Source organism: Penicillium hispanicum (genome assembly GCF_028827665.1).
Source record: "Penicillium hispanicum strain IBT 35686 chromosome Unknown utg000003l_segment0_segment0, whole genome shotgun sequence".
Taxonomy (NCBI): Eukaryota; Fungi; Ascomycota; class Eurotiomycetes; order Eurotiales; family Aspergillaceae; genus Penicillium; species Penicillium hispanicum.
In genome coordinates, this window is record NW_026623195.1 from 819,616 (window position 1) to 844,005 (window position 24,390).

General features: G+C 52.5%; 9 protein-coding genes across 9 annotated transcripts; 5 read left to right on the forward strand and 4 right to left on the reverse strand.

Moving 5' to 3' along the window:
- Nucleotides 1-2,558: 2,558 nt before the first annotated feature.
- exg1 (glucan 1,3-beta-glucosidase) lies at nt 2,559-3,950 on the forward strand (the record flags this gene model as incomplete). Its single annotated transcript, XM_056941895.1, has 1 exon — nt 2,559-3,950. One exon carries the CDS (start codon nt 2,559-2,561, stop codon nt 3,948-3,950), a length of 1,392 nt encoding a protein of 463 aa, XP_056801778.1.
- A 477-nt stretch (nt 3,951-4,427) lies between these two features.
- On the reverse strand, nt 4,428-5,907 carry N7459_002711 (putative protein kinase; the record flags this gene model as incomplete). The annotated part of the gene is made up of 5 exons (XM_056941896.1): nt 4,428-4,606; nt 4,677-4,842; nt 4,900-5,216; nt 5,269-5,600; nt 5,651-5,907. The coding sequence occupies 5 exons, from the start codon at nt 5,905-5,907 to the stop codon at nt 4,428-4,430; spliced, it is 1,251 nt and encodes a 416-aa protein (XP_056801779.1).
- Nucleotides 5,908-6,725: 818 nt separating this feature from the next.
- N7459_002712 (uncharacterized protein) lies at nt 6,726-7,128 on the reverse strand (the record flags this gene model as incomplete). Its single annotated transcript, XM_056941897.1, has 2 exons — nt 6,726-6,997; nt 7,062-7,128. 2 exons carry the CDS (start codon nt 7,126-7,128, stop codon nt 6,726-6,728), a joined length of 339 nt encoding a protein of 112 aa, XP_056801780.1.
- Nucleotides 7,129-8,729: 1,601 nt separating this feature from the next.
- Nucleotides 8,730-12,245, reverse strand: N7459_002713 (putative importin 11; the record flags this gene model as incomplete). The annotated part of the gene is made up of 6 exons (XM_056941898.1): nt 8,730-9,806; nt 9,885-10,073; nt 10,123-11,668; nt 11,722-11,859; nt 11,910-12,010; nt 12,081-12,245. 6 exons carry the CDS (start codon nt 12,243-12,245, stop codon nt 8,730-8,732), a joined length of 3,216 nt encoding a protein of 1,071 aa, XP_056801781.1.
- Nucleotides 12,246-12,853: 608 nt separating this feature from the next.
- N7459_002714 (uncharacterized protein) lies at nt 12,854-13,350 on the forward strand (the record flags this gene model as incomplete). The annotated part of the gene is made up of 3 exons (XM_056941899.1): nt 12,854-12,956; nt 13,012-13,159; nt 13,224-13,350. The coding sequence occupies 3 exons, from the start codon at nt 12,854-12,856 to the stop codon at nt 13,348-13,350; spliced, it is 378 nt and encodes a 125-aa protein (XP_056801782.1).
- A 567-nt stretch (nt 13,351-13,917) lies between these two features.
- Nucleotides 13,918-15,578, forward strand: N7459_002715 (uncharacterized protein; the record flags this gene model as incomplete). The annotated part of the gene is made up of 4 exons (XM_056941900.1): nt 13,918-13,995; nt 14,063-14,132; nt 14,195-14,628; nt 14,688-15,578. The coding sequence occupies 4 exons, from the start codon at nt 13,918-13,920 to the stop codon at nt 15,576-15,578; spliced, it is 1,473 nt and encodes a 490-aa protein (XP_056801783.1).
- A 358-nt stretch (nt 15,579-15,936) lies between these two features.
- On the reverse strand, nt 15,937-17,452 carry N7459_002716 (acid phosphatase PHOa; the record flags this gene model as incomplete). The annotated part of the gene is made up of 3 exons (XM_056941901.1): nt 15,937-16,839; nt 16,904-17,096; nt 17,148-17,452. The coding sequence occupies 3 exons, from the start codon at nt 17,450-17,452 to the stop codon at nt 15,937-15,939; spliced, it is 1,401 nt and encodes a 466-aa protein (XP_056801784.1).
- A 2,074-nt stretch (nt 17,453-19,526) lies between these two features.
- On the forward strand, nt 19,527-21,837 carry N7459_002717 (RNA 5'-triphosphatase domain-containing protein; the record flags this gene model as incomplete). The annotated part of the gene is made up of 2 exons (XM_056941902.1): nt 19,527-19,998; nt 20,066-21,837. The coding sequence occupies 2 exons, from the start codon at nt 19,527-19,529 to the stop codon at nt 21,835-21,837; spliced, it is 2,244 nt and encodes a 747-aa protein (XP_056801785.1).
- A 480-nt stretch (nt 21,838-22,317) lies between these two features.
- On the forward strand, nt 22,318-23,278 carry N7459_002718 (40S ribosomal protein eS19; the record flags this gene model as incomplete). Its single annotated transcript, XM_056941903.1, has 3 exons — nt 22,318-22,347; nt 22,796-22,920; nt 22,984-23,278. 3 exons carry the CDS (start codon nt 22,318-22,320, stop codon nt 23,276-23,278), a joined length of 450 nt encoding a protein of 149 aa, XP_056801786.1.
- Between the last annotated feature and the right edge of the window lie 1,112 nt (nt 23,279-24,390).

Sequence of the window (24,390 nt, forward strand, 5' to 3'; positions counted from 1 at the left end):
GTACGAGGATTTGTTGCAGATGAGATCCTTGGAAATGGTATATTCATGGCATGCTCGTTCGTTGTTCGGGTTCACGGAAATAAGGCGAATTTTGACAAGAGGCCCGTGATAAAGAGGAAGCATACTAGACTTCTTTGTTAGCTAGAATGGGTGACACCAGGGGAATTTTTCCGCTTACTCAACAGCGAATCTCGCGATTCCATGGCTCCTTTCTAGCTCTCCTGGGGTGGACGTGATGCCTTGCCGGGGTTCAGGAACGATCACAGAGAAGTAGGGCTCTCTGAGAAAGGGACTTCAGAGCTGAGAGCGCTTTGAAAAGCAGAATAGAATGAGAATGAGAATGAAGCGCCAGTGGGGTGGATGATGAGTGGATTGGTGTTGTGGAAGACAAAAGATGAAGAAGGCAATGGAATCACCCGGGAACGTTGCTATTGGATGGAAGGAGCTCAGATGCCCGAGGAAAAGAGCAGGGGAATTTGTGAAGAATTGATCACCGACGAAGGATAGAAAGTCATTCGATGAGGCGACTCCCTGGGTGTGGATGAGTTATGTGACAACGTCGGAGGATCCCATCGAGCGCCAATATAGAAAAGACTAAGAAGAAACAAAGACCTTTGCTGTAAAGAAATCTGAGTCCTAATGGAAAACTCAATGCACTGGAATGAAGAGAGAGAGAGAGAGAGAGAAAGAGAGAGAGACTGAGGCTCTACACACCACGCTATGGCGGTGCCTAACAGCCGAGGCATCCGCGGTCATTATGATAGGTCTATGATCTTATCTACATCTGCATGTGAATTCTCATCTGGAGGCCATTTTTCACAGCCCAATCCCTCTTCATGGCTCAGTGACATACTGGTACTCAGTGTTGAGCAGACTGACTCGGCACCTTCAAGAAACCAGATAGCTCATAGCGGCGTCCGTCACATTACTTGCGGTTATTGAAAATATTGATATTAAAACCACAAGTACTTTACCAGGTTATATTCTAGTTACATACTACGAGGTATTGCGCTGTTCATGATTTGAATCCACATTTGCTACGTGACTTGTCCTGCCGCATATCGGTTGATTCTGGCAGCTCCCAGCTGATAGGCTCTTTGCCAATGAGATTGTATTCTAAGCTGAGCGTAGAGCTATGTAGGACACGTGCATTCCTGGTCTGCATTCCTTGCGATCTTAGCGTTGCAAATCATCAATGATTCCTACGCCAGTCCGACTGGACTATAGGATGTGGGGATGTTACTCCGGGCAGAAATTCAAGGTCGGGAGTTCGACCAAAAACTACAAATACCACAGCTATTCTAGTCATTGTGGTGGGCGTTATGTGGCTTCGTCGACACAATGGAATTGTGTCCGAAAGCGGAAATGCACCGGATCGCGACTCTGCCTCGGGACTATCCGAGCTCTTTGTGGCCTTGGCCTGTGCTGAATAGAGGAGAAAGGATCCACGGATGAATGAATCGAAATTGGATGGGGTAGTCGACAGTTACTGGAGAAGGTTAAATCTGCTATTGAAGGATGCCAGATAGTCGGAACAAGGACGGTCGATACTGCAATCGGGGAGACACTTTCACCGGACGATCGGACTTCAGGGAATCAAGTCATTCCCATTGCGTTAGCAAATTAATACAGACTGACAATCTTGATTCTCAGTTTCCTGCAAGAACCACACGTGGTCGCTCCGATCTCCATTCGGCTGCGGAATGTCGCCCCTTCGCCGCAAACGGCAATGCACGATGACTCCCGATCTCCCCAGTCATCATGGCGTAGGAGCTCGGAAATATCCAAGTCATGGTAACAGCCATTTATTTGAAGTTGGTCAGAGCTTGTGATATGTAGTTGCGGGGATTTGTGAGGCATCGCAGCATTGCTGGGAAGGATTACCCATTGCAAATAGCCCTAAATAGCGAGTGAAGCGGCACAGGCCCAAAGACGCCGCAACGCTCTTGCCCAGCTCGATGTGCCGCATTTGACTGCGGTGGAAAAGCCGCTATTTCTTGGTCTTTTAGACCTCAGCAACTTCCTTCTTTTCTTCCCTTCGCAACTTTTCTGTGAACGCTCCAATTTCGCACAGGACGTAGTGTCTTGAGTTGATCGCTGTGACATCTACGTGCGCCCTCAACGTCAGCTATTCCCCACCAGGGCTCACCAGGACTCACTCGACACCGGAGTGAGATACCCCACTGACCTCAGTGGATCTCGGACAGAGCTTTTGTCTCATTTATCAACCCCAGACCCCAGAGAGTCTGGACCCGTTTCTGGCTGTTTCCGGCCAAGTCGCCTTTCCCGGACGCTCTGATAGCGTGGTCAACGCCGCCTGAAGGAGGGATCTACAAACAAAACACCGCAGGTACGCGACATCCTCCCACCCCATCACTGCATATTTCCGTTCTCACGCATCTGGGCTGCTTCCGGCGCGCTCGAGGACTTCCATCAACATAGATTTTACTTATAGCAGCCGATCGCCATGCCCCTTGACACAATTCTTTCTTCATCTCATTCCTGAAGTCCAGCCTCCTAGATTTTGGGGTTGACTCTCAGTCTAGGGAAGTTCCAGCATGCCGTCCACATTCTCGCAGAAGACCCTGTTGGGGCTGTCCCTGGTGGCAGCTCTCGCCCAAGCCTCGCCGACAGTGTTAGTAGTAGCGCTAGCTCGACCTAACCTCTCTCAGTCTTACAATACGGTGGTATTATCAACTAACCCTGGCGTGAATAGTTCCCCGAGCTTTGCTTATGGATCGGACAAAGTCCGCGGTGTCAACCTCGGTGGTTGGCTGGTCTTGGAACCCTGGATCACCCCCTCCATCTTCGACGCTGCCGGCGATACTGCGGTGGATGAGTGGTCGCTGTGCAAGAATCTCGGACAAGATCAATGTCGTGCAGTGCTGTCGCAGCACTGGAGCTCCTTTATTTCTCAGGATGACTTTAACCAGATCGCTGCCGCGGGCATGAACCACGTCCGCATTCCTGTTGGCTACTGGGCTCTCGAGCACTTGGATGGGGATCCATATGTTGATGGCCAGCTGGAGTATCTGGACAGCGCAATTGGTTGGGCTCGTGCTGCTGGCCTGAAGGTCGTTGTTGACCTGCATGGTGGTAAGTATACCAAAGTCCATTCTTGTGTTGTGCCGCAACAGCCGCTTACTTGGGTTAATACAGCTCCTGGTTCGCAAAATGGATTTGATAACAGTGGAAAGCGTGGATCCATTGAGTGGCAACAGGGAGACTCCGTCGACCAGGCCAAGTCCGCCCTCGAAGCTTTGGCCAAACGGTACGCCGGAGATGGCGATGTCGTCACCGCCGTCGAGGCTCTGAATGAGCCCAACATCCCTGGTGGCATAAATGAGGACGGTTTGAAGCAGTACTATTACGACTCTTGGGGTGTCATCCGTGAGGCCCGCCAGGACTCCACTCTGGTCATTCACGACGGCTTCCAGCCGACCGAATCTTGGAACGGATTCATGAGCGGCGACTCCGGCGTCTGGTTTGTCATGATGGACACCCATCACTACGAGGTCTTCGACAGCGGCCTCCTCGCCATGAACCCCAGCTCCCACGTGCAAAGTGCCTGCGACTTCGCCAACCAGCACGTTGTGACTTCGGATAAGTGGACCGTCGTCGGCGAGTGGACTGGTGCTATGACCGACTGTGCGAAGTACCTGAATGGCAAGGGTGTCGGTTCTCGCTATGATGGCTCTTACCAGGGCAGCCAGGCCCTTGGTAGCTGTGACGGAAAGTCCATTGGTACCGTCGACGGTCTGTCCCAGGATGATCGCAACGGCATCCGCCAGTTCATTGAGGCCCAGCTTGACGCCTACGAGAAGGGCAGCGGCTGGCTCTACTGGACATGGAAGACTGAGGGTGCTCCCGAGTGGGATATGCAGCAGCAGCTCGCCGGTGGTGTCTTCCCTAACCCTGTCACCGACCGCCAGTTCCCTGGCCAATGCTAGTGGATAATGGTGAGCGCTGCTTCAGGTCGTTTTTCCTTCTTTTTCTTCCAAATTGGCTATATTTTAGTACTGGGTCTTGCTAGGGCGGTGTTCTTTCTTTTTTGACATGGCTGCTGGGACTTGAACCCTTGCAATATGCAGGCCAGTCGGCGTTTTTTGTGGTTTTGGACCAGAGATGGGTCTGGATAGGTCGAGGTCACTCAAACCATTCGCTTGGACGTTGATCGTATACCAGCTTATTATAAATTGATCAGTCTTCACGGTGTCAAGAATGTAGCAGCCATCGAGGCTTGTTTGATGCGAGGACCTAACATGAACTGTTGAACAGGTTCAACAGGGTGTTGATAGACAACATACTCACAGTACTTGTCAACAAGGTTCATGTGCTCCGAGACCCTGAAGTTGCTCGGCTTGGTATTCCCCGTAAACAGTAAACCACAGATTATATGGGCCATCATGGAATAAAAACAGCTGGACCTAAAGTAGCCAAGGATCCTCGAGTAGCTGTCTTGCCGTGTTGCGCTCTTCAGGCAGCCACTTAAGCATGGACCTCATAAAACGAATAAACAGCTCTTTCTCGCTGCCCGAAAGTCGCTCTTCCAGCGTTTCTAGTGAAACCAGCGGCACGGCCGCGTCTTCGTGTGCAATCCAAGCGCCTACAAGTACGTCAGCACATGGATTCCGGCTCTGTCATAGAAAAGCTCAACGCGAAGACAGGGCGCTTACCATCGTTGTCAAAGCACTGTTCCGTTGTCTCGCTGCGCTGGACAAATTCCGTCGGCGGGGGCCCTATCAGGGCGACCATAAGTGCAAGGTGCTTGAATGGGTCGTGGCCACCTTTGCTGTCGAAAATATCTCCAAAGAGATGTTTTCCTTCGAAGAGGTCCCAAATCTAACATTTATCAGCAAGACAGTGCAGCACAGTGAATAGCGGTAGCAGCGCACTCACCAAAGCTCCCAGATTCCAAATATCAATTGCACTTCCCCATGGCATCTCAAATATAACCTCTGGTGCCCGGTATATATGGGGCTGCACAAATGGACCGGATTCATGACTCTTGCCAATTCTTGCCTCGCCAAAGTCACAAAGAATTGGGAGACCATAGCCTTTGCCTCCAACCGGTCGGCGAAATTTCCGGGTTTGATAAATGGTACGTGACTCATCTATCTTCTTCCGAGCGCTGGGTTGGACAACCTCTTCTTTCGCAAAGTCTGCCAACATAGTGTCATCCTCTAGGCTAAGCATCAGGTTGTCGGTTTTTAAATCTAGTTCAAGTCAGTGAGATTTATTTTCCGGCTTCGAAGTGAGGCCAAGTACCGGCGTGAATTATGTCTGCTTCATTGTGCAAGAAGTCAAGAGCCAAAAGGAGTCGTCGTAATGTCATTTTGAGGAGAGGCAGGTCAAATGGCCTTGGGTTCAATCTCATCATCTCATGAAGCGTCATGTGCATTGGTTGAAGAACGAGGCATCGGTGTTTGCCAGCAACTCCCTGGAGATTGAATGAGTCGTACAGTTCTCGGATGAGTGATTGGCCTGGGTGTGCCGAATCGAGTTTCACGAGATGCTCGTAGATCTTGAACTCGCGATCGGTCGCAGTGGGAAACTTTCGCAGCGCGGTTGACACTTTCAGCACTGTATACTTCTTGTTCCTGCAGCCGTATTAATGGTATGCTTGCTTGAATCAATGATAGTTACACACCGAAGATCTCGGCATAGCCAACTTGTCGAGTATGCACCGTAGCCAAGCTTGCCCGCGACCTGATACCTGTCCTTAAACAAATCTCCAATGTGCACCGGATAGAACTGCTCAGGGTCGTAGTGAGGAAGAGTCTCCTCTTCAATTGGCGTTTCCACAGGTAATGTGATGAAGGAGCTGTTGGAGATCGCTTTTGGGGAGGCTGGCTTTCTCCTGAGCGCATGCCTCCAAGCGCTCCAGTGTGATGCCATCCCTGGCATGTTGTCCTGACTTGTGGAGTGGTATACACAAGTCGGCGAGAAATACAACGAAGAACTTGAGCACTTTTAGCGACGGTGCACCATTATGGGTGGAAATAAATCACTGAACTCCGTCACAAAAGGCTGCAGACGCAAGGGATTCATAACCCAATCGGTTGCTCACGTGGTTTTCGAGTCTAACGCCAGTGACCACCAACAGAAATTAGTTAACAACAATATGAACAGTAAATCTGTACAGCTTTATTGAGTGGTTCTACTTGGATGGTATTCGGAGGTATTTGCGGCAGATGAGCCGATACAATCTTGGGACAGTTCAAGTAATTGCTTAGACATTACTTAGGAAAGCCCTGCGTTCCCCTCCTCATGTTCTTTTTCTATTTTCTTCTCTACTTGTCCCTGGTCCTCTTCTTGGGGATAATGAGCGTTGTAATTGGCTGTTGCTAATAGCATAATAAGGTCAAGTTACGAAATCAACCTCATGAAGAGCCCGAATTCGCTCCATCCAGACTTACGTAGTATACCACATGGTTCATCCTATTTTGCTTCTTCTGGAAAAGAAATCAAACGTAAAACAAAAGTGTTGGTGGTGAAACTGGTTTCGAACTTCGCTGTGTAAGTTCGGCAGCACAATTCTCACCAAAGCCATGGAACGAGTGGATTGCAACATTCTAGATCAGATAATCTATCTATAAACACAGTTCAAAGGTGAGCCAGAGGCTATCTCCGCATGACCACCACGGTCACATCCGGCTGCCATTGTCAACCGGCCCGATATCTAGACAACGTGAGATCTAGATAGTTCCAGGATCGACCAGGGTTTAAGCCTCGGTAGCGCTAGGCTGGGGAGGAGGGACGTCAGATCCCTTAGGAGGGGGGACATCGCTGCCCTTGGGGGGAGGAGCAGTTCCACTCGGATTCGGGGGAACCGAGTCCGTACCCTCAGGAGGGGGAGCGTCGCCACGCTTCTCGTTCTCATTCTCCGGCTTGGGAGGCGGAGTGCCCGAGGGCTTGGGGGGAGGAGGGACGTCGGTTCCAGTTGGGAGAGGACCGCTAGGGAGGGGACCCGGGGGCGTCGAGACGTCAGAGGGAACTATACCCAGATCCGCAGTTAGCAATGGCTTCACGGATCTCAGATGATCGGGGAGAAGACGTACGAGCAGGAGGTGCGGCGGCAACCAGGCCGGCAACCATCAAGGTGGACAGAACGGCGGTGATCTTCATTGTGGTTGTGGGTTTGGAAGAGAGAGTAATGATAGTGTGATGTTTGGAATGGATGAGAGTGGGAAGAGAAGATGGCGTCCCTGGCCTCTCTTTATATCTTCTCCGTTGGCCTTAGGAAGACTACACATCCGTTTGCGAATACAAAAGTCTTTGTCACGTCACTCGGAGCCAGCCATCTCGTCTCAGGTTGTCGATGTTGTCGTCAGCCATTGGCCCTATTGGGGAACCAAGAGGTATATCACAAGGGAGACGCTCCCATCGCAAGCACCGCTCATCTCAGTCACGATGGTGTATACAGTGCTGCCACTCCGCATCTCAAACCATGTACACCCCCGTCTTACGCATTCAGTGGAGCTCCCCCTCTGGGCGCTTTAGCCCAAGAAAGGTAGCCTCCCGGAGCCCCCTTTAGGGCTATTCGCTCAGCTTGAAGCTTGCTATGTTTCCAGTGAGCAAACGCCACAAGCTCGAAGGAGTGAAGGAGTTCCGGCCCCAATCCCTACGCGCTCAATGCGCAGAGCACACATACATGTAGTAAGTACAGAGTACACTATGTACCGTATGTACTCCGAAACATGGTGCGTGAGTACCCGTGGGATCGGCCCGTTTAGCAGAGACGTCCAACTGCCGCAGGATTCTTGGACCCGGGTTTGTGGGTAAGGCAAATTCAAGTGCAGCATCTCGTGCCCGACGATCCTGTCGGCACTGGTGACGGGGGTAAGTGCTAAAGTCGGCTGCTATTCAGTGTAAACGTACGCGTGGCGCCGCTAATCAGTTTCAAACGTGGCCCCACTTGCTATGGGGCGATCTTCGCGTGATGACGAAAATGATGTCGTGAGAAGCCAGACGATCACCATTCATTAGGCTCAAGGTGTCGGGTTACGCGCGGTTGTGAGAACCCAAATTTAACTCAATTAGTGGCTGAGTGTTTAGATAAGATGTCAGGGTCAACAGGGCTGGCAGCTGGCCGAGGAGTGGATCTCGATTATCGCTCCACCCAAATCTATAGTCAATAATGGTCGAGACCAAATTCAGGAGGCTGTATAGGTGATTTCACTCCCGTATTTCGTGGCTGGAGTTCCTGGGCTGCGGGCTGAATGGTCGATCCTTTGAGTACACAGTTGGACAAAGAGGCGTTTTCATTGGGGGGTCATTTCTGACACGGCCCCGACTATGCAGCTTGAAAAGCGCTTGCGGATTGATGGAGTTCGTCTTAGTCTGGCGACAAGGCTTTGGATCGAAACGGCCGAAGTGGCATCCTGAGATAAGACTGGGTCTCAGAGCAGTCAAGGCGTGATTAGACCTACGATGACGGGAGATGGGAACTTGCACGCAATTGCGACTTCCGCGGCTTTGTCTTTCGTGGCGAACGAGAAACCTGCTAAAAGCATCCAGTTAGCGCCAGGGGGTGTTTGTCAAGCAGTCTAACTCACTCGAGATGGCTCCACCTACACCGATTCAATCACAGGATATGAGGGCCCAGGCCTGCGTGTTTGACTTGTCTTGAGATCTTATTCGGGTATGTAGCTAGAACACTCTAAAAAAAAAAAGAAACTGTAGATGCACTCATCATTCCTCATTAAAAATATTTTCTTCCAATGGCATCAAATCAGTCCGAGCGCACCGAATGCCGACAGCACCTCGTGGTCGACATTGACCAACCATTCCTCCTGGAAGCGCTGCGCACCACCACAGGCCACAAGGAGCTCCTGTAAACGGTGGCGCACAAAGTCACGGATTGGGAATCGGTGAATGGCATCGGTGGCCTTCCAGTCGCGGCGACGCTTGTTCTCGGGACTCTCGACTTCTTCGGCGTTTTCGGGGTGGGCGGTTTCGGAGCCGCTGGGGGCGCTCCAGTAGACCAGATAATCAGCATTAGCATCAGTGCTACCGTCTGCCAGCTCGACAATGATATCGGTCCACACCGTGAGGTAGGATTGGAGATGGTTGAGAAGGAAGGCCGGTGGTGGAGCGGGCTGGGACGGTCCCGATGTGGGGCCCTGGAGAGCGAGTAGTTGAGTCAGGGCGAGGACGTGCAACTTCTTCTGGTTGACACTGCCAATGTTATCGTAGTGTGAAAACCATTCATTCAAGAGCCAAGTGAGTGCTTGTTCTTCGGTAGAGTTGGTGGCAGCTGCGACGGCAGACGCGAAGATGGTGGGACTGCCCAGGGCAAGGCGTGCGAGCACGGAATAATATTCCGTCTCGACAACCCCAACAACGTTGGACCTCTTCCGATTAGGTCCAGTCGTTTGACTAGCTTCGTAGGCAGAGTAGAGACCCTCCAGAAGAGAGTGGAGAAACGTGCTCTCGAGAAGAGAGTGCGAGATGACACTGTAGGCGGATTCGCTGCCGCCATCAATGACTTCGGCGCCACGGATCATGTTTTCGACAATGCGAGGGACCACGCCAGTGCGTAGTTTCGTCGTGTAAGAAAGGGGCTCCTTCAAGGAGATTAGGAGCGGAAGCCGAACTTCATCGCGGAGGGCTTCTTGTGGTGCAAGGAGAATGTACGATTCGATAATTTGCAGAGCTTGAGCAGTGCTGTCGGTTCCTTGTTCAAGAATTGGGAAAATGGCGGGAAGAAGAGACAATATCTCAGGGGAGGCGGGAGCTGGTGTTTGCATAAGGATGGAGGCCCATAGATCCAATGCTTCGTCCAGCAGGTACACAAAGGTTTCCTATACATCAAGTAATGGTCAGAATTCCAATACATAGTTTCAAGAATGAGGCGACTGGCGAGCAGGGGATGGTCATACGGATTCGGGATGTACCGAGCCCTGGATTAGGGGGAGGATAAGCGAATGGTATCGAGCAGACTCCTGCTTCAACGAGGTGATCAACGACGAGAGCAGCGTCAGGATTTCCTGCTTCATGAGATGCTCCTCTCCAGACTCCTCCCACAGGGGTGGAAGCAGAGATAGGATTGCGTCGGAGAATGGTGCAATCTAAGACATTAGCCACAGCTGACTCAATTGAAGACTAGCCAGGACTTACGTGATGTTCGAGCTTCACAACCACGACACGCACTGTCTCCAATAATCCCATCTTAGTCTCAGCAACTTCGACCTCCCGGATGAGAGACATGAGACTGCCGAGGATCGACTGTGCAAACGGCAAGAATTGCTCTGCTGTGAATTCATAGGGGTCAACGACCTTGCTCAGCTGGCGCCCAGCAGTGATGCGAACCACCAGATCATTCAACGGGTCGTCTTTGTTCAACAGATGCTGGAAAATCTGATATATCGCATTTGTGTTCAGCTTGTCGGGTTTCACGGGGACCCATTGGCCCAGTACGATGGCAATTCGTCGCCTGAGAAGCCTATACTCCTGGTCCTGGATCTGGACTTCGGGGACCATGGTGTTCTCAAGGAAGGCATTGAAGTCCAATCGCTGTTCCAGGCTCGCTGCAGCCAATCCAATGGCAGAATACAGAGAGTCCTTCAACAAGACATCGCGATTGTCAGTTCCTGAACAGTCATTGTTAGTATCGGCCATCCGCTCTGCAAAATCGATACAGTACTCACGTGCAAAGGAATGGAACACGTCCAATAGGCGGTCGATAAGTAGCCCCTTGAAGTGTATAACAAGATCAAGGAAGAGTTTCTCCGAGCAGGAGCGGATAGAGAATTCCCAAGCTTCAGAGCTCACTTCTTCCCGCTTCTCCCAGTATTCAGGCTCGGCCTCCCACTCCTGGAAATCAGAGTTCCGGAATCTAAAGAACTGAGTGACGAGCAGCTCCATCGTCTCCACCACGAATTGGACCGTGAACAACTCTGACTTGACTCGTTCCACAGCCAGTTTTCGTTCCTCTTTGTCCTGTGGCGTTTGGTACTTGAATGTCTGGACCGGATTGAAAGCCATTTTTGCACATGCCCTGATGAGAAGTAAGGCGCGAAGACCTATGCGCTCTGACAGCGACTGCCCTTCGCTCTCGGTATCGGCCCCCAGGCTGACATATACCTTGCTGAGGTTCTGAAGCAATGTCCAATAGGTGCTCACAAGTGAGACACTGTCCGAAAACAATGCAAACGACGCCGGGTGAGTGCTTGCCATCTCAACATGGAGTTTGGATAGCTGGAGTATGTGTTTTTCGATAACCGTGTGGACGGAGCCCGGCACATTAGCCGAGTTATTCGAGAAGGACAGAAACTTGACAAAATGGGAGTGTGTCAAAGACCAGAAGTTCTGCACATCCTGGTCCCGGCCTGGGTGCTCAAAACCAGCAATTATCAAGCGTCGAAGAACTTTCAGAGACACCAGGCTCTGCTCGACCATTTCCAATAATACACCTTCATCCGCGCCGCCCTGCTCCAGAATTGCTGTCCATTGGTTGATTTTGTCCACGTAGATGCTTCCCAACACCTGGAAAATTTCAGGAGATACCGATTGAAGGTGAACGCGAGTTCTTTGGATCCGGGCCGTCGATAGCTCTTTGATGATCTGCAGGAGAATGAGGAGGGTGCGCGGAAGCTGCTGAGGGTTTGCATTTGGTTCGGTAGAGGATCGGAGGAAGGTAACCACCGATGTGATCGCGTCAGGCCTTTATAGGTTAGAGTAAAGGACATTGGTCCGGTCTAGGTTGGGCCTCCTCACCAGTCATGCGGAAATTCGTAGCGCAGGATTTTCGCCACCATCAACGCGTTCTGAAGAGCGAGGGGGCGTGTAGGTTCAGCAATTCCTGCCTCCAGTGCCCTCGTCTTGATCTTCTCTTTCTCTTCTTTGGCGATCGCACTTCCATGAAAGTCAGTAGATGCATTTTAAATATGCCCTTGGTCACATACTTGGTCGCAGTCTTGCGCCAGTACTTGTCAATTCCGTGTTTCAGCTGGATAATCGCAAGATACCGAGCTTCGTTTGGGAGGGTGTAGTCGCAAAACACATCCTGCAGGTTTGAATAAATAAAATCAGCCCATCTGCGTCCTAGGATGTCTGATATGGGATGCTCAAGATACCTGAAGCAAGGAATGGTACATTCCCTGTTTCTGCCAGTGCTGCAGCTGCTCGGTACCCGCCTTCACCTGCTGCTGGTTGGAGCTAGCAGCCAGGACCAGCGTGTTGACCACATTCTGGTAGCTCAATGGGCTCGTCCCACCCGAAACCTCAATCGGCTGCCCCATGGTGAAGGTGGATGGTCGCGAACAAATTTAACAGCGGCTCTGTAACAGCTCGATGGAGCAACAGATAGAATAGTGCAGCTTCACCAACTCATATACTGTCCATAAATAGAGCAGCTGGTATGAGTCTGGGAACGCGGCACCAGAGTCAACAAACCAATCGGGCCGGCATTGAAGCTCATTGATCATGGATGCTCCCCTCAGCGGGCCCGGACTATCACTGTTCCGACGCCGCGGCAGCCCTAGGGCTAGACCCTTCCTCCCCAAAAGGGGAACCATGCACTTAGGGCTTGCCAGTGGGGACGATGAAGTCACGTCGATCAAGAATCACTGATCGCAGGGTCCAGTCGATATCATAGGTATCGACCAATCTTGTTTTCCAGTTTTCTGACTGATCTCAACACTGGAACGCCCCGGCCTTCCTATTTCAGCGCGTCGGAGTGACATACCTATGATGTTACATGATGCAACCAAGCCCAATGTCCCTGGCAGTTCGGTAGAGCCAGATGGAAGTATATAATTGCAATGAAGAACACTTCCGAGCCAACTATTCTCATCGCATCTTTCTCTAAATCCCATATACTCCAACTCTCTCCCATTTCCTCCCTACAATGGCTCCTCAATTCGAAGACCTGCGAAAAGCCGCTTTCAACGCGGAGAAGGACCTCAACTCCTACCAGGCCAAGCAGGGCCTCGGTCGTAAGAGTGACTCTAGTACGTCATGGCCAATTCTTCTCCAGATCCAGCTACCCAAAGCTAACAGTTGCAGCCCTCGAGTCCGGTGTCGACGAAATGGTCGACCAGCGCTTCGCCGACGCGGGCGCAGGAGTCAAATATGGCTCTGGTGCTACTGCCTCTGGCAGCGACCACCGCAAGGTGCCCGAGGACGAGGGCGGCACTCGGGACGATCGTGGCCGGTACGCACGCCCATCATCGCACTGTCGCCAATAACACAATGCTAACATGCTGCTTGTGAACCAGACTCCCCAACGCAGAGCATTTCACGGGGCCCGGTGGCCCCGAGGACAGCGTGAAGATCGAGTCGGAGAACCGCCCAGGCGATCAGGACGCCCTCAACATCCAGGACATGAAGCGTCGGGGAATTTGAACGGGATTTGTATTAATAAAGCATTTGTATAACGTCGTCGACGATAATGGTACACGATTGAACATATATATTTGGTCCCGATCTAGACTTAGTCTGTCCTAGCATGGATCTGCGTCGAAAATATGCATCCGTTCAAAAGTTGGCTGATTGCACTGCTGGTCGTCTGTGAGAGCTCGTTTGGAGTTTCCAACCCAGCGTACACTTTGACAGGCCGATCGACGCCCGTTCTCAACGAGTCCGGGGATCTGCCGAAGTTTGAACACTCCGAATCAACAGGCGCAATAACTCGAACTATCACCGTCCGCAATACGTCATTCTTTCCCTATGCAATACGATCAGCTGGTCCTACAGTCGATATAAGCTGGGGATTCCTTCGATGATGGGTGGCCTTATTGATCACACAGGCCGATAGTCTTAACGCGCGTCCGGCTGGCACGCCTGATGAAGTGACGTGGCTCTATCTATGATTCGGATAGATAAAGTCTTGCTTTCTCTTGCAATGCGCTATCAGTGCTGATATTTTCACTGTGTCTGAATTTTCGATCAACATCGTGTGAAAATTTGGGTATGGCGTCAGTTGCTGCCGGATCCGAGCCCATTGAGACTCGGCTGTTCATCAACAACGAGGTATCAATCTCTCTTCTCGTTTGTCCGTACAGGACAGTAAACGACATGCGAAAAACCTCGCGCTAACCCATTACTGCTTGAGTAGTTCCGAAACTCTTCGAGCAACAAAACCTTCGACGTGATCTACCCCTACACAAAAGAGGTCATTGCTCATGGTAGGCTGATTCGAGCCTGGCGTCCATCATCGCAGCTACTGACAGACACATCCACAATTCAGTCCAAGAAGCCGATGTTAAAGACGTCGACGACGCGGTCGCCGCCGCAAGCGCCGCTTTCCCAGCATGGCGAGACCTGGGCGTAGACAAACGCGGCGCCTACCTGCGCAAGATCGCCGATCTCTTGCTCGAAGCTAACGACGAGCTCGCACGGCTCGAAACCCTGAGCACCGGCCGTCCGGTTTCCCAGTATATCGACGCAGTCATGTCAGCCGACATGTTCCGATATTTCGCTGACGGTGCCTGGAACATCCAGGGAACTGCGAGCACTAACACGCCCGGGATTCTGAGCATGACCGTGAAAGAGCCATACGGTGTTGCGGGACTGATCATTCCCTGGAACTTCCCACTGATGAATTTCTCGGCGAAGATGGCCCCGGCGTTGGCGGCGGGCAATACCGTCGTGTTGAAGAGCAGCGAGAAGGCGCCGTTGACGGTGAGACCCGGCCTCCCACCGAACACATCATCTCAATGTATATGCTGATGGTCATACAGTCCCTGTACGCAGCAAGTTTGTTCGCCAAAGCTGGCTTCCCACCTGGCGTGGTCAACGTGCTCTCCGGCTTCGGCACTCCAACTGGCGCCGCGCTCGCAGAGCACATGTCTGTACGCTGCATCAGCTTCACAGGCTCGTCCCTGACAGGCCAGAAGATCCACGCGGCAGCAGCCAAATCGAACCTGAAGCATGTTCATTCAGAGCTGGGCGGCAAGTCTCCGGCTATCGTCTTCGACGACGCAGACCTCGAATCCGCGGCCGCGCAGACCCAGTTCAGTATCAAATTGAACATGGGACAGTTGTGCGCCGCAACGTCGCGGGTTTACGTGCAGGACACCGTCGCAGACAAGTTTATCGAGCTCTACCGGGCGATGCTTCCCGCCGTGCAGATGGGCGACCCGCTTGATCCCAAGACCTCGCATGGTCCTCAGATCGATGCTGCGCAGTATGCCCGTGTTAAGGGGTATCTTGATATCGGCGAGAAGGATGGTAGGCTCACGACCGGTGGTGATGGTGGCGATGGCTACTTTGTCAAGCCGACTATCTTCGAGAACGTGCCGCAGGACTCTCGGTTGGTGCAGGAGGAGGTGTTTGGACCTGTGGTAGTCATCAACACGTTCTCGACAGAGGCGGAGGGTATCCAGAAGGCTAACGATAGTGAATTCGGTCTTTATGCTTCCATCTTCACCAAGGATCTGGATCGTGCTGTTCGGGTTTCCCAAGCTGTGGAGTCGGGTACAGTATGTGTGAATTGCACCAGTCCGACCAATACCAAGGATGCTGCGGTCGGTGGCTATAAGATGAGTGGAAATGGCCGCGAAGGCTTCCTGTTTAGCATCGATAGCTTCCTCCAGACCAAAACTATTTTGATCAAGGCTGGGCTGTCATGATACAAGAGAGAGATTTGAATCAATACTTTCCTCCACCTCCTGCGCCAGGTATTGTCGTATCAGTCACTACTCAGGTGGAGATGGACAGAAAAGTTCGCACTGACTACTCACGAGTACTAAGTCTTTGGATTACTGGACCATGGATGATGCTCATAATTGCATTCGATATCGTAAGTAGGGCATTAAGGCATAATGATAGGAATAAACCCCCATTTTTTCTCTCCATCTCATCTCGGAAAACATGCTGAGTACTATCCGCTCCAGCTCAACCAGGCTGGTAAATCCATGCATGATAACCATGTAAATGATCCACTTACCTAGGAATCGGAGCAAACGCTCGAAAGATCATGAAGACATCCTAGATGAGGTAGGCGAAGAGAGCCACCAGTGCACTAGTAACGATAGTGGAGCCGGGAATGGTAGCAGCGACGGCAGCACCAGTGGCAGTCAAAGCGCCAGAGGAGCCGGACTTGGTCGCAGTCGAGTTCGACTTGCGGGTCGCAGTAACCTTGGTGTTGTAGTTGGCTTTGGCATCCCACGGGTAAGGGCTCGTGTAGTTGTAAGTCGCAGGGATGTTGGCGTAGGTCTTCTTGACGATGTCGAGAATACCGTGACCAGCCGAGCACTTTCCATCTGTCAGAGGGACCGGCCAGATGGGAGAGAACTTGGAGTAGATGTTAGTCGACATTGGGCCAGGGTAGGTCTCGTTCAGACGCAGGTGAGTGGTGTCCACATCATAGTTGGCATAGCCGGTCTTGTTGGCCACGATCTGCAGGATGTTGGCTCCGCAATCCCAGCGGCCCAGAGATGGGAGACCCCAGTTGGCGGATACTGTGGCAATAGTGGAATAGTGGGTGTAGAAGGTATCGTCCCTGGTTCCCTTGAGGTGGTCAGGGATGGCACCACCAACCAACACACTGAAGATGTGGTTGTTCTTGGCGTAGGTGCTGTCCTCATCAAAGGTCAGAAGAATGATGGTGTTGTTCATCAAGTAGTCATTCTTCAGCAGAGGGGCGATCCAGTTGCGCTCCCACTTCGCACCAAAGGTAATGTTGGTGTCGTGTGCATCATTGGTCATGTTGGGAGTAATGAAGGCCCACTGTGGAAGCTTCTTGGAAGCCAGGTCAGACTCGAAATCGGCGAAGCTCTTGATCTGGCGAGCACGAGTGTCATTCTGGACAACCGAGTTGTAGAGCACCAGAGGGTTATGCTTGCGGACGTAATCAGGAGCGTAGGTGTCCTGGTTGGAGTAGTTGTAGCCCTATGCTGAGAGTCAGTGTCTGCTGCTCGAGGGGGGAGCAGTTATGTCACGCAAAACTACCTACCTGGAAGCCGGCATAAGGGATATGCTCCTGGTATTCAGCCCACGAAATTGACTTGGTGTCCAGCAGGTCTGCAATGGAGGACACATTGGCAGGCATCTGGTTGAAATCGTCGTTGTCCATGCCAAAGGTGTCACCACCAACAGCGGCGCAGTAGTTGGGCTCCGACGGGTGAGCCAGAGCATAGAAGTTCGTCCTGTGATCCAGTCAGCGCAGAAGCCACTTGTGGGGTACAGATGACACATACAGCAGGATACCCTGCGAGGCGAGCCACTGCTTGTTGGGGTCCGCAGCGGAATCCACATAGTCCTGTTCGTGCGTTAAAACTGAGAAGCTTTGAAGAAGTTGTTTGGGGTCATCACGTACAATGTTCTCCAGCCAGACCTGATAGAAGCGGTCGAAGGCCAGGCCCTTGACGTTGGAGGTGGCGATCTCAGGCAGGGAGGTCGCCTGGGCAGCCTTGATCTGGGTCATGGCAGGCTCAGAGGTAGTGGCCACACCAGCGTGTGCCACTGCGGCGGCCGCCAGAAGGGTCACAAGCGTGGCCTTCATCGCGGTGGTTGATGCAAGTGAGTAATAACGATTGAAGGTTGATGAAAAGCAGATGTGTTTGGAAGCGAGCAAGTTGAGTGATGATGGGGGTGGTGAGGAGGGAAGAAAGGGAAAGGGTGGGAAAGTGAGAGATTTATGTACAAGGCAAGCAGAGGTGGGAGGGGGAGGGAGGTCAGGCACGTGGCTGTACGGTCTCATATGCCACAAGGCTTCCTTCGTTGATTGATACTACTTGATTGCCAGGTACTTCCAAGCTACTCAGTGCCATCGCCAAGCACAAGCTTCCGGGACTCGTCCCTCGTACCTACTTATCTAGGCAATTCCCCAGGTCTCACTGTTACAGTTTGATGCCTGAGGGGGTTTGTCTCGTACACCCCGGTCACCTTGACCCGCTGAATGATCGTCGCAGCTACCTCCACAAGGCCATGGCAGAGCTCCTGATTGGCTCGGAGTGGTTGTCAACCGGGAGCTTCCCCAGAGTGCCAAGCCCAGGGCGGATGCTTGACTGGCCAGGCACGTGTGGAAGGCGCTGGTCCTCGCATCCCCGGTTCCAGGTGTAATAATAACAGTTGCTCTCTGATTAGACGATAAATCGACGAGAAGGGCTGCCTTCGGATGGTACGCCAGGAGGAGCGAACATTGCCTAAGATCCCCGTGAGATCGGGTGTTCCAGCGGGCTTGGTAGGCCTTCGCAGTCCTGATCAGGGCTGACCAATCAGCGGGCTTCTCTATCGTTTCCTCGGCTCATAATTGCCACTTCAGATGGCCAGCGTGGTCCTGCAATGGTGCACCTTCTCAATCAGCCCTCGTTACCGAGAAGAATCACATCTACCCCGATGGTCTTGTGTGTTACGGTTGCCGGATGAACCCAGCATGGTGCCCGGCGCCTGGCTCCAAAGCAGAGCCGCACTCGAAAGCTAGGGTCTTTATGAGATGGAAGCATGCACCCTCAGCACGAGAAGACAGGTACGGTACCAGTGGGTTGAGGTTGCTCATTAATACAGGGCATGCGCAGTATTCTACGTGGTTTACAGTTAAGGTTGCGTGTTCCGGGCGAGCAAATCGCTGCCGGTGCTCAAGACCTTACCGGGTGAAATCACGCTCGACGGAGCAACAACAATGGCCATCAGAAGATTGTCTGACACTAGTCTGCTGTTGATCTTCCTTCGCCCCATCCTAACCAGGAACCATCCGCCCCTCACTCTCGGCTGTGTGCCCATCAAACTGACAGGCGAGAATGGGAATAATCCATTGACGTTCGCACATGACTCGTGTTTTCGCTCGACATCATCGATTCCGACGCCGACTAGTTAACTAACTAACAATCCACCCATGTGGTCAGATCCTCCGCTACAAAAGTCCGACAAGCCACCCGAGTGGAGCTGACCCGGCATGCCGGATCAGGATCGAGAACATACTGTCTGGGTGTGAAGCTGGCCCGCGTTGCATGTGGAATGTCTGCTGTTCAAGGGTGAGCTCATTGCCACCGCATTTTCAGGACTGTTCTGGGCCAATTATACTGGTACACGCTAGCGTCTTCTGGTCGTCGTTGAAACAGGCGGATGTGTCGGAGGAACTTCCGAAGCGACATGGATAAGTATAACAGGGAGAGTGCTCTACGCAGGGACATCGAGACCCCCGCGTCTGACGAGTGTGAATCATAGGATGATAGATCAGAAAGAATAATATCCAGGGCTTTCACCGCTCTTCATCATAATCCATAGATCATAATCAGACATAAGATAACTAATTCAGATGATCACTGCATCATGTGCTGACAAGTGGATCCTGTGAGTCACGTTGTTTCCCCCACGCTGTGCCTTTCGCAGCCGTGACTGGCCGAGCCTATTGCTCTTTTCTATTTTCCCTTCCGCTCGTCGTTTCTCCAACGGGGTCGATCGCATCGTTCTCATTGGTGTCGCTATTGATTTGCTGGGATCTGCGACTTCTGCCGGCACATCCAAGGAGGTCCCGCCGCGCCCTCGCGTGGGCTCGTTGGCCCTGTTGCGACATCCTTCCTAGAGGGCCCATATCCCCTGCGCCTTGCCGGGGGACAAACTACTTAAACGTCACCATGGGCTCCGATGGCTCGTCCGACTCCCTGTCCGCCCTCTACGATTCCCTGTCCTCCCAGTCTAGCCATCGATCGGGTATCGCCGCCTTGCTGCACCGCTGCAATTCTGCGCGCGTGGCGGCCCAACAGGCTTCTTGGACTTGCGTCGCAAACTACTTTCGCACCCTCTACGGCAATGACTCTGTGAATTGGGGCCAAGTCGTGTTTCTGACAACCCTGATGATCACTATGGCTGGATGTGGACTGCTGTCGCGTCTGGTGCGGCGCAAGCGGTCGCCGGCGAAAAAAGTCCGCTCGCGGCGCCCGGCCCTGCGCAAAAGCTCGACCAAGTCCTCCACCAAGACTCTCACCTCCTCGGACGAGGATTACGAAGACGAGGACTATGATAGCAATGGATCCTTGCGTCATGGCACCAACCCTCAACCTACGGCCACGGAGTGGTCCTCACAGTCTCGGTTACAAAGCTCAGATGGTGAGTCAAGACCTAGTCTCATGACGCATTTCCTCTGCGATAAGTGTAACCGCTAACTCTGGAACAGCTGTCAAAACAGATCCCGGTCTGCTGAAGAAATTCACCTCATATACCTCATACACCACCTCCGTCGCAACGTATCCCGCCATCCGAACATTCTACAGCCCGCACCCACATCTGAATCGCCTCCCAACCAAACCCACCCCGGTCCCGTTGCTGGTCTTCATTCACGGATTGGGTGGGTCCCTCGCACAATTCCATCACCTTCTGACAAGTTTGTCCAACGTCGGCTCGTGCTTCGGTATCGATCTGCCAGGGTGTGGCTTGTCCAAGTTTGAGCCGACCAACTGGGATGCATACACAGTGGAGGCGTTGGCCGAGTTACTGGCCGAGGCCATCGAGCGACACCGTGATCGAGATGCAGGTCAGCAGGTGGTTCTTGTGGGTCACAGCTTGGGCTGTTCTCTGTCTGCCCTACTCGCTTCTTCGACCTCACCCATTGGAAAGAGTCTAAAGGAGCATATCCTTGGCTTAGTCGCAGTGTGCCCTCGAGCATCACCACCATCGCCCTCTCATGTCGCATCATTTCGAAGACTGCTCTGGGTTCCCTCGCCCGCTTTTGACGTATGGCGTTGGTGGGACCGACGCGGAGGTGCACAAAGCACCAGTGTAAGGAGGATGGTCGGTAGCGACGCCGACGCCGAGACACGCGACCTCCAGATCCGTTTCAACAAACAAAGTCGCACCCCGGTCTGGCGTCGCATGGCATGGGGCTCATTGCCTACCTACCATGGGGATGAGGCGGTTGGCGGAATTCCTGGTGAGAAGGTTTGGGCTGGTATTCATATGCCTATTCTGCTCGTTGCAGGCGAAGCAGATGCAGTTACCAAACCCGAGGAGATTCAGAAACTCCTCAAATTCTTCGGCGATGCATCGAGTCATACCACCATTGACACGAGCGGGAGCAGCATCATTCCGGATGCCTCGCGGGTCCATGACCAAGTGCCAGCACTTGCCAATCATCTTTCCAATGAAGAGCTGTATGGCGTCAAGCCCAGTGACATGGAGAAGCAATTGCAGGCGATTACCGAAGGCGGGATCCAACGCAAACGACTCGTCAAATCAGCTATTTTACCTGCTCCTGCATCTCATGCTCTGCTCTACGACCGAGCGACCTACCGCACACTGGCTGGCATCATCCAAGACTTCCTTTCGCAGCACATCGACAAGCGCCTAGGCCTAGGCTGGCAACTCCAGTGCATGAATACTTCCGGCAAATGGGACGTAAAGAACCTTGCCAAATGGCAAAAGGTGGCACCCGTCTCCCGCCCGATCGCCAACACCTTTGCCGCGTTGAAGATGCTTCGCGAGGTGGATGAAGAACACAACCCGGTGCTCTTCTCGCAGAAATATCGAGATCGCATCTACGCTGTCATCGATATTAGCCATGAGAGTCCGGTGTACAATCCCGGGACGATGGAGAAGGGTGGTATCCATTATTGCAAACACCCAACAGTGTCCAAGATTCCCCCAACTCCGGACGAAACGCGAGACTTTATCGCCCTCGTAGATCGTCTGCAGAAGGAAATCGATGACAAGATGGAGAAGCGTGAGGAGCAGTCTCTCCCGCGTCCCCTTGTCGGTGTCCATTGTCACTATGGATACAACCGCACCGGGTTCTTGATCGTCTGCTATCTCATCGAACGGCTAGGCTTTGGTGTCCAAGATGCGATTGACGAGTTCAACCAATGCCGGCCACCTGGGATTCGACACGGTCATTTCATTGATACATTGTTTGTGCGATATTGCGTGGGGCTGAAAAGAGCGCCCACTCTGTAATTTGATCTTCTTTCCTTGCGGCGTTCTGCGTAGAGCGGAGAGATGGTTTCTCCCAAGGCATACGGCGATAATGTTTACGTTTTCACTTTCTTTTTTCACTCTCTTTTGGGTCACGATAAACGATTCCATGGGTGTTTCTCTGGTTTCAGCGATTTTTTATTACCAAGAACATGAATTATCATCTTGAATTTTTTTGACTTAGAGATATTCCACCAATGTATGCCTTGATGCCTTGAGACCTAATCCAGCGGGTATCAATTTTATACCACGTGACTCTGTCCGAGGCGCCCTTAGGGTAAGTCTAACCCAAACAGGCTAAGCGAACCCACGGCACACAGACGCAGCGCAAACCAAACGCAGCGTTGTGTGTCTCGAAATTTTGGACTCTTCGACTTCGACCCTGCCCACCTCGACTTCCGCCCAACGACACTCTCAACCCCTTCGCCCTCTTCGAGCCCACGAGGTCAACAAGTCGCAATCATGGGTGGTGTTACCGTTCGCGATGTGGACGTAAGTGTCCTTCGATGATCATCCCTCGCCCAGCTTGGTCTTTGCTGCGTATGCATGCTGTGGTATCGCGGATGGGTTCGTTTCTGGAGGCACCGAATAAGAATGGAATATCTGGCAGCGACAGGAGACAGTGACTATGTGTCTGGGAATTCTGGTACTGGAGTTGGATTTGGAATGTCTGGGAACGCTGGCATCGAAAACAGTGTCTATTATGCGGGCTCGTCTGATGGACATGAGTCCGTCATGTCCATCCTCGCGGGCCCTCTGATAGAGCACTGGGTGTACAGCCTGAAACCAGAAAAAATCTCTACTCTGCGACAAGACATGGAATCACGGACTGCCTCTGGAAACGAACCCGAGCCGATCTGCAAATTTGTGCACGCTGATCGAGCATAGCCATGTCTTGGATGAACCCGCATCACTAACTCTGTTTCTTTCTCCCTTACAGGCGCAGAAGTTCATCTCTGCCTACTCTGCTTTCCTGAAGCGTCAGGGCAAGCTCCCCATCCCCGGCTGGGTCGACACCGTCAAGACCTCCGCCTCCAACGAGCTTCCTCCCCAGGATGCTGACTGGTACGACTGCCCGACTCTGCAAAGGCTTCTACGCCGGATCATCTGATTAATATGTCTATAAAGGTTCTACGTTCGCGCCGCTGCCGTCGCCCGCCACATCTACATGCGCAAGACCATCGGTGTCGGCCGTCTCCGCAAGGTCCACGGTTCCACCAAGAACCGCGGTGCCCGTCCCGCCCACCACGTTGATGCCTCCGGCTCCGTCGACCGCAAGGTCCTCCAGGCCCTTGAGAAGATCGGTGTCCTCGAGACCGATGAGGACAAGGGTGGCCGCCGCATCACCCAGAGCGGCCAGCGTGATCTGGACCGTATCGCCAAGACCACCGTCGACGAGGAGGAGGAGTCTGATGAGGAGTAAACGGATCGCAAGGGCTTAATTTGTTTCGGGGGTCGTTTTGGCTTGCCTCTTTCTGGGCAATTGAGATGACAACAAAAAATTCGGAGCTAGGTCCCGGCGATTCTTATGTTTGCTTCCTTGTTTTTTCATGACGACCAGACGGGGCTAGCGGAGAGAAGCGGAAGTTTTGCATGAGGAGGCATATCCCGAGAGCAAGAGCGAGAGAGAGAGGACGAGACAGGCATCCGGCTTCCCTTCGTGGCATGTGTGCTCGACGGAGGGAGGTATCTTTTTCCTTCCATATATTTTGTTCTCCCTCACCTCTTTGACCCGACCAACCCTACGGCGTCTTTGTTCCTATTTTCTCTCGCGGTCTCCTGGAAATAAAGAGCATGTCTGACTAAACACGTTAAAACGTTCCATCTTGCTAGATCGTAGGTAGACCCGTTTTCCCGGACTCAGTCGCCGCGATATCATTCTCTAGCTTCTCCAGTTGGCCACCTCTATCTGGCCTAGATGAGGATCTGCGCCCTGCCTGTGAAAGCTTTGTATATGTAGATCAGCTCAACTATCCAGGATCCAACCTTTTAATTTCGTCTTACAGTTCTCATTCGCACCCCGAGCGCATCTGCAGTTGCTCACCCGACAACCTGGACTATTCTTGCACCCTCTTCAAGGTCGCAGCAGGCGTTCAAGCAACAGAGCCGGCGGAATATCATCTTGCAGCTAAACCTTTCGGAAGATTCGGTTTACTCACTGATTTCAGTCGGCGTGAAATCAGCTCCATGCCGGTCATGCCTGGAGCGTCGACATCGAAGACGAATGGAAGCCCACGTTCGGCCTTTGCGCCCCATGTTTCTCATTCATTCACCCATGGCTTCCCTCCAGTTCGCAGTAGATTCCGCTGGTAAGTAGACATTTTTCTCTTCGGCAATGACGTGGAACCAACCCTTTAGCACATTGCGGGCGGTTCAACAGGTGTACCAGCGGTATCTTACTAGGCGGGGGCTCCTTGCTTTTTTACCCTCGCGAGCCCAGGCCCATGAGCGACAACAAATGAAATCGCTCAATGCGAGTCATCGATCCAGCTTCAAATCACCCCCGACAATGGTTTTGTGCCCTGGATGAGGAGA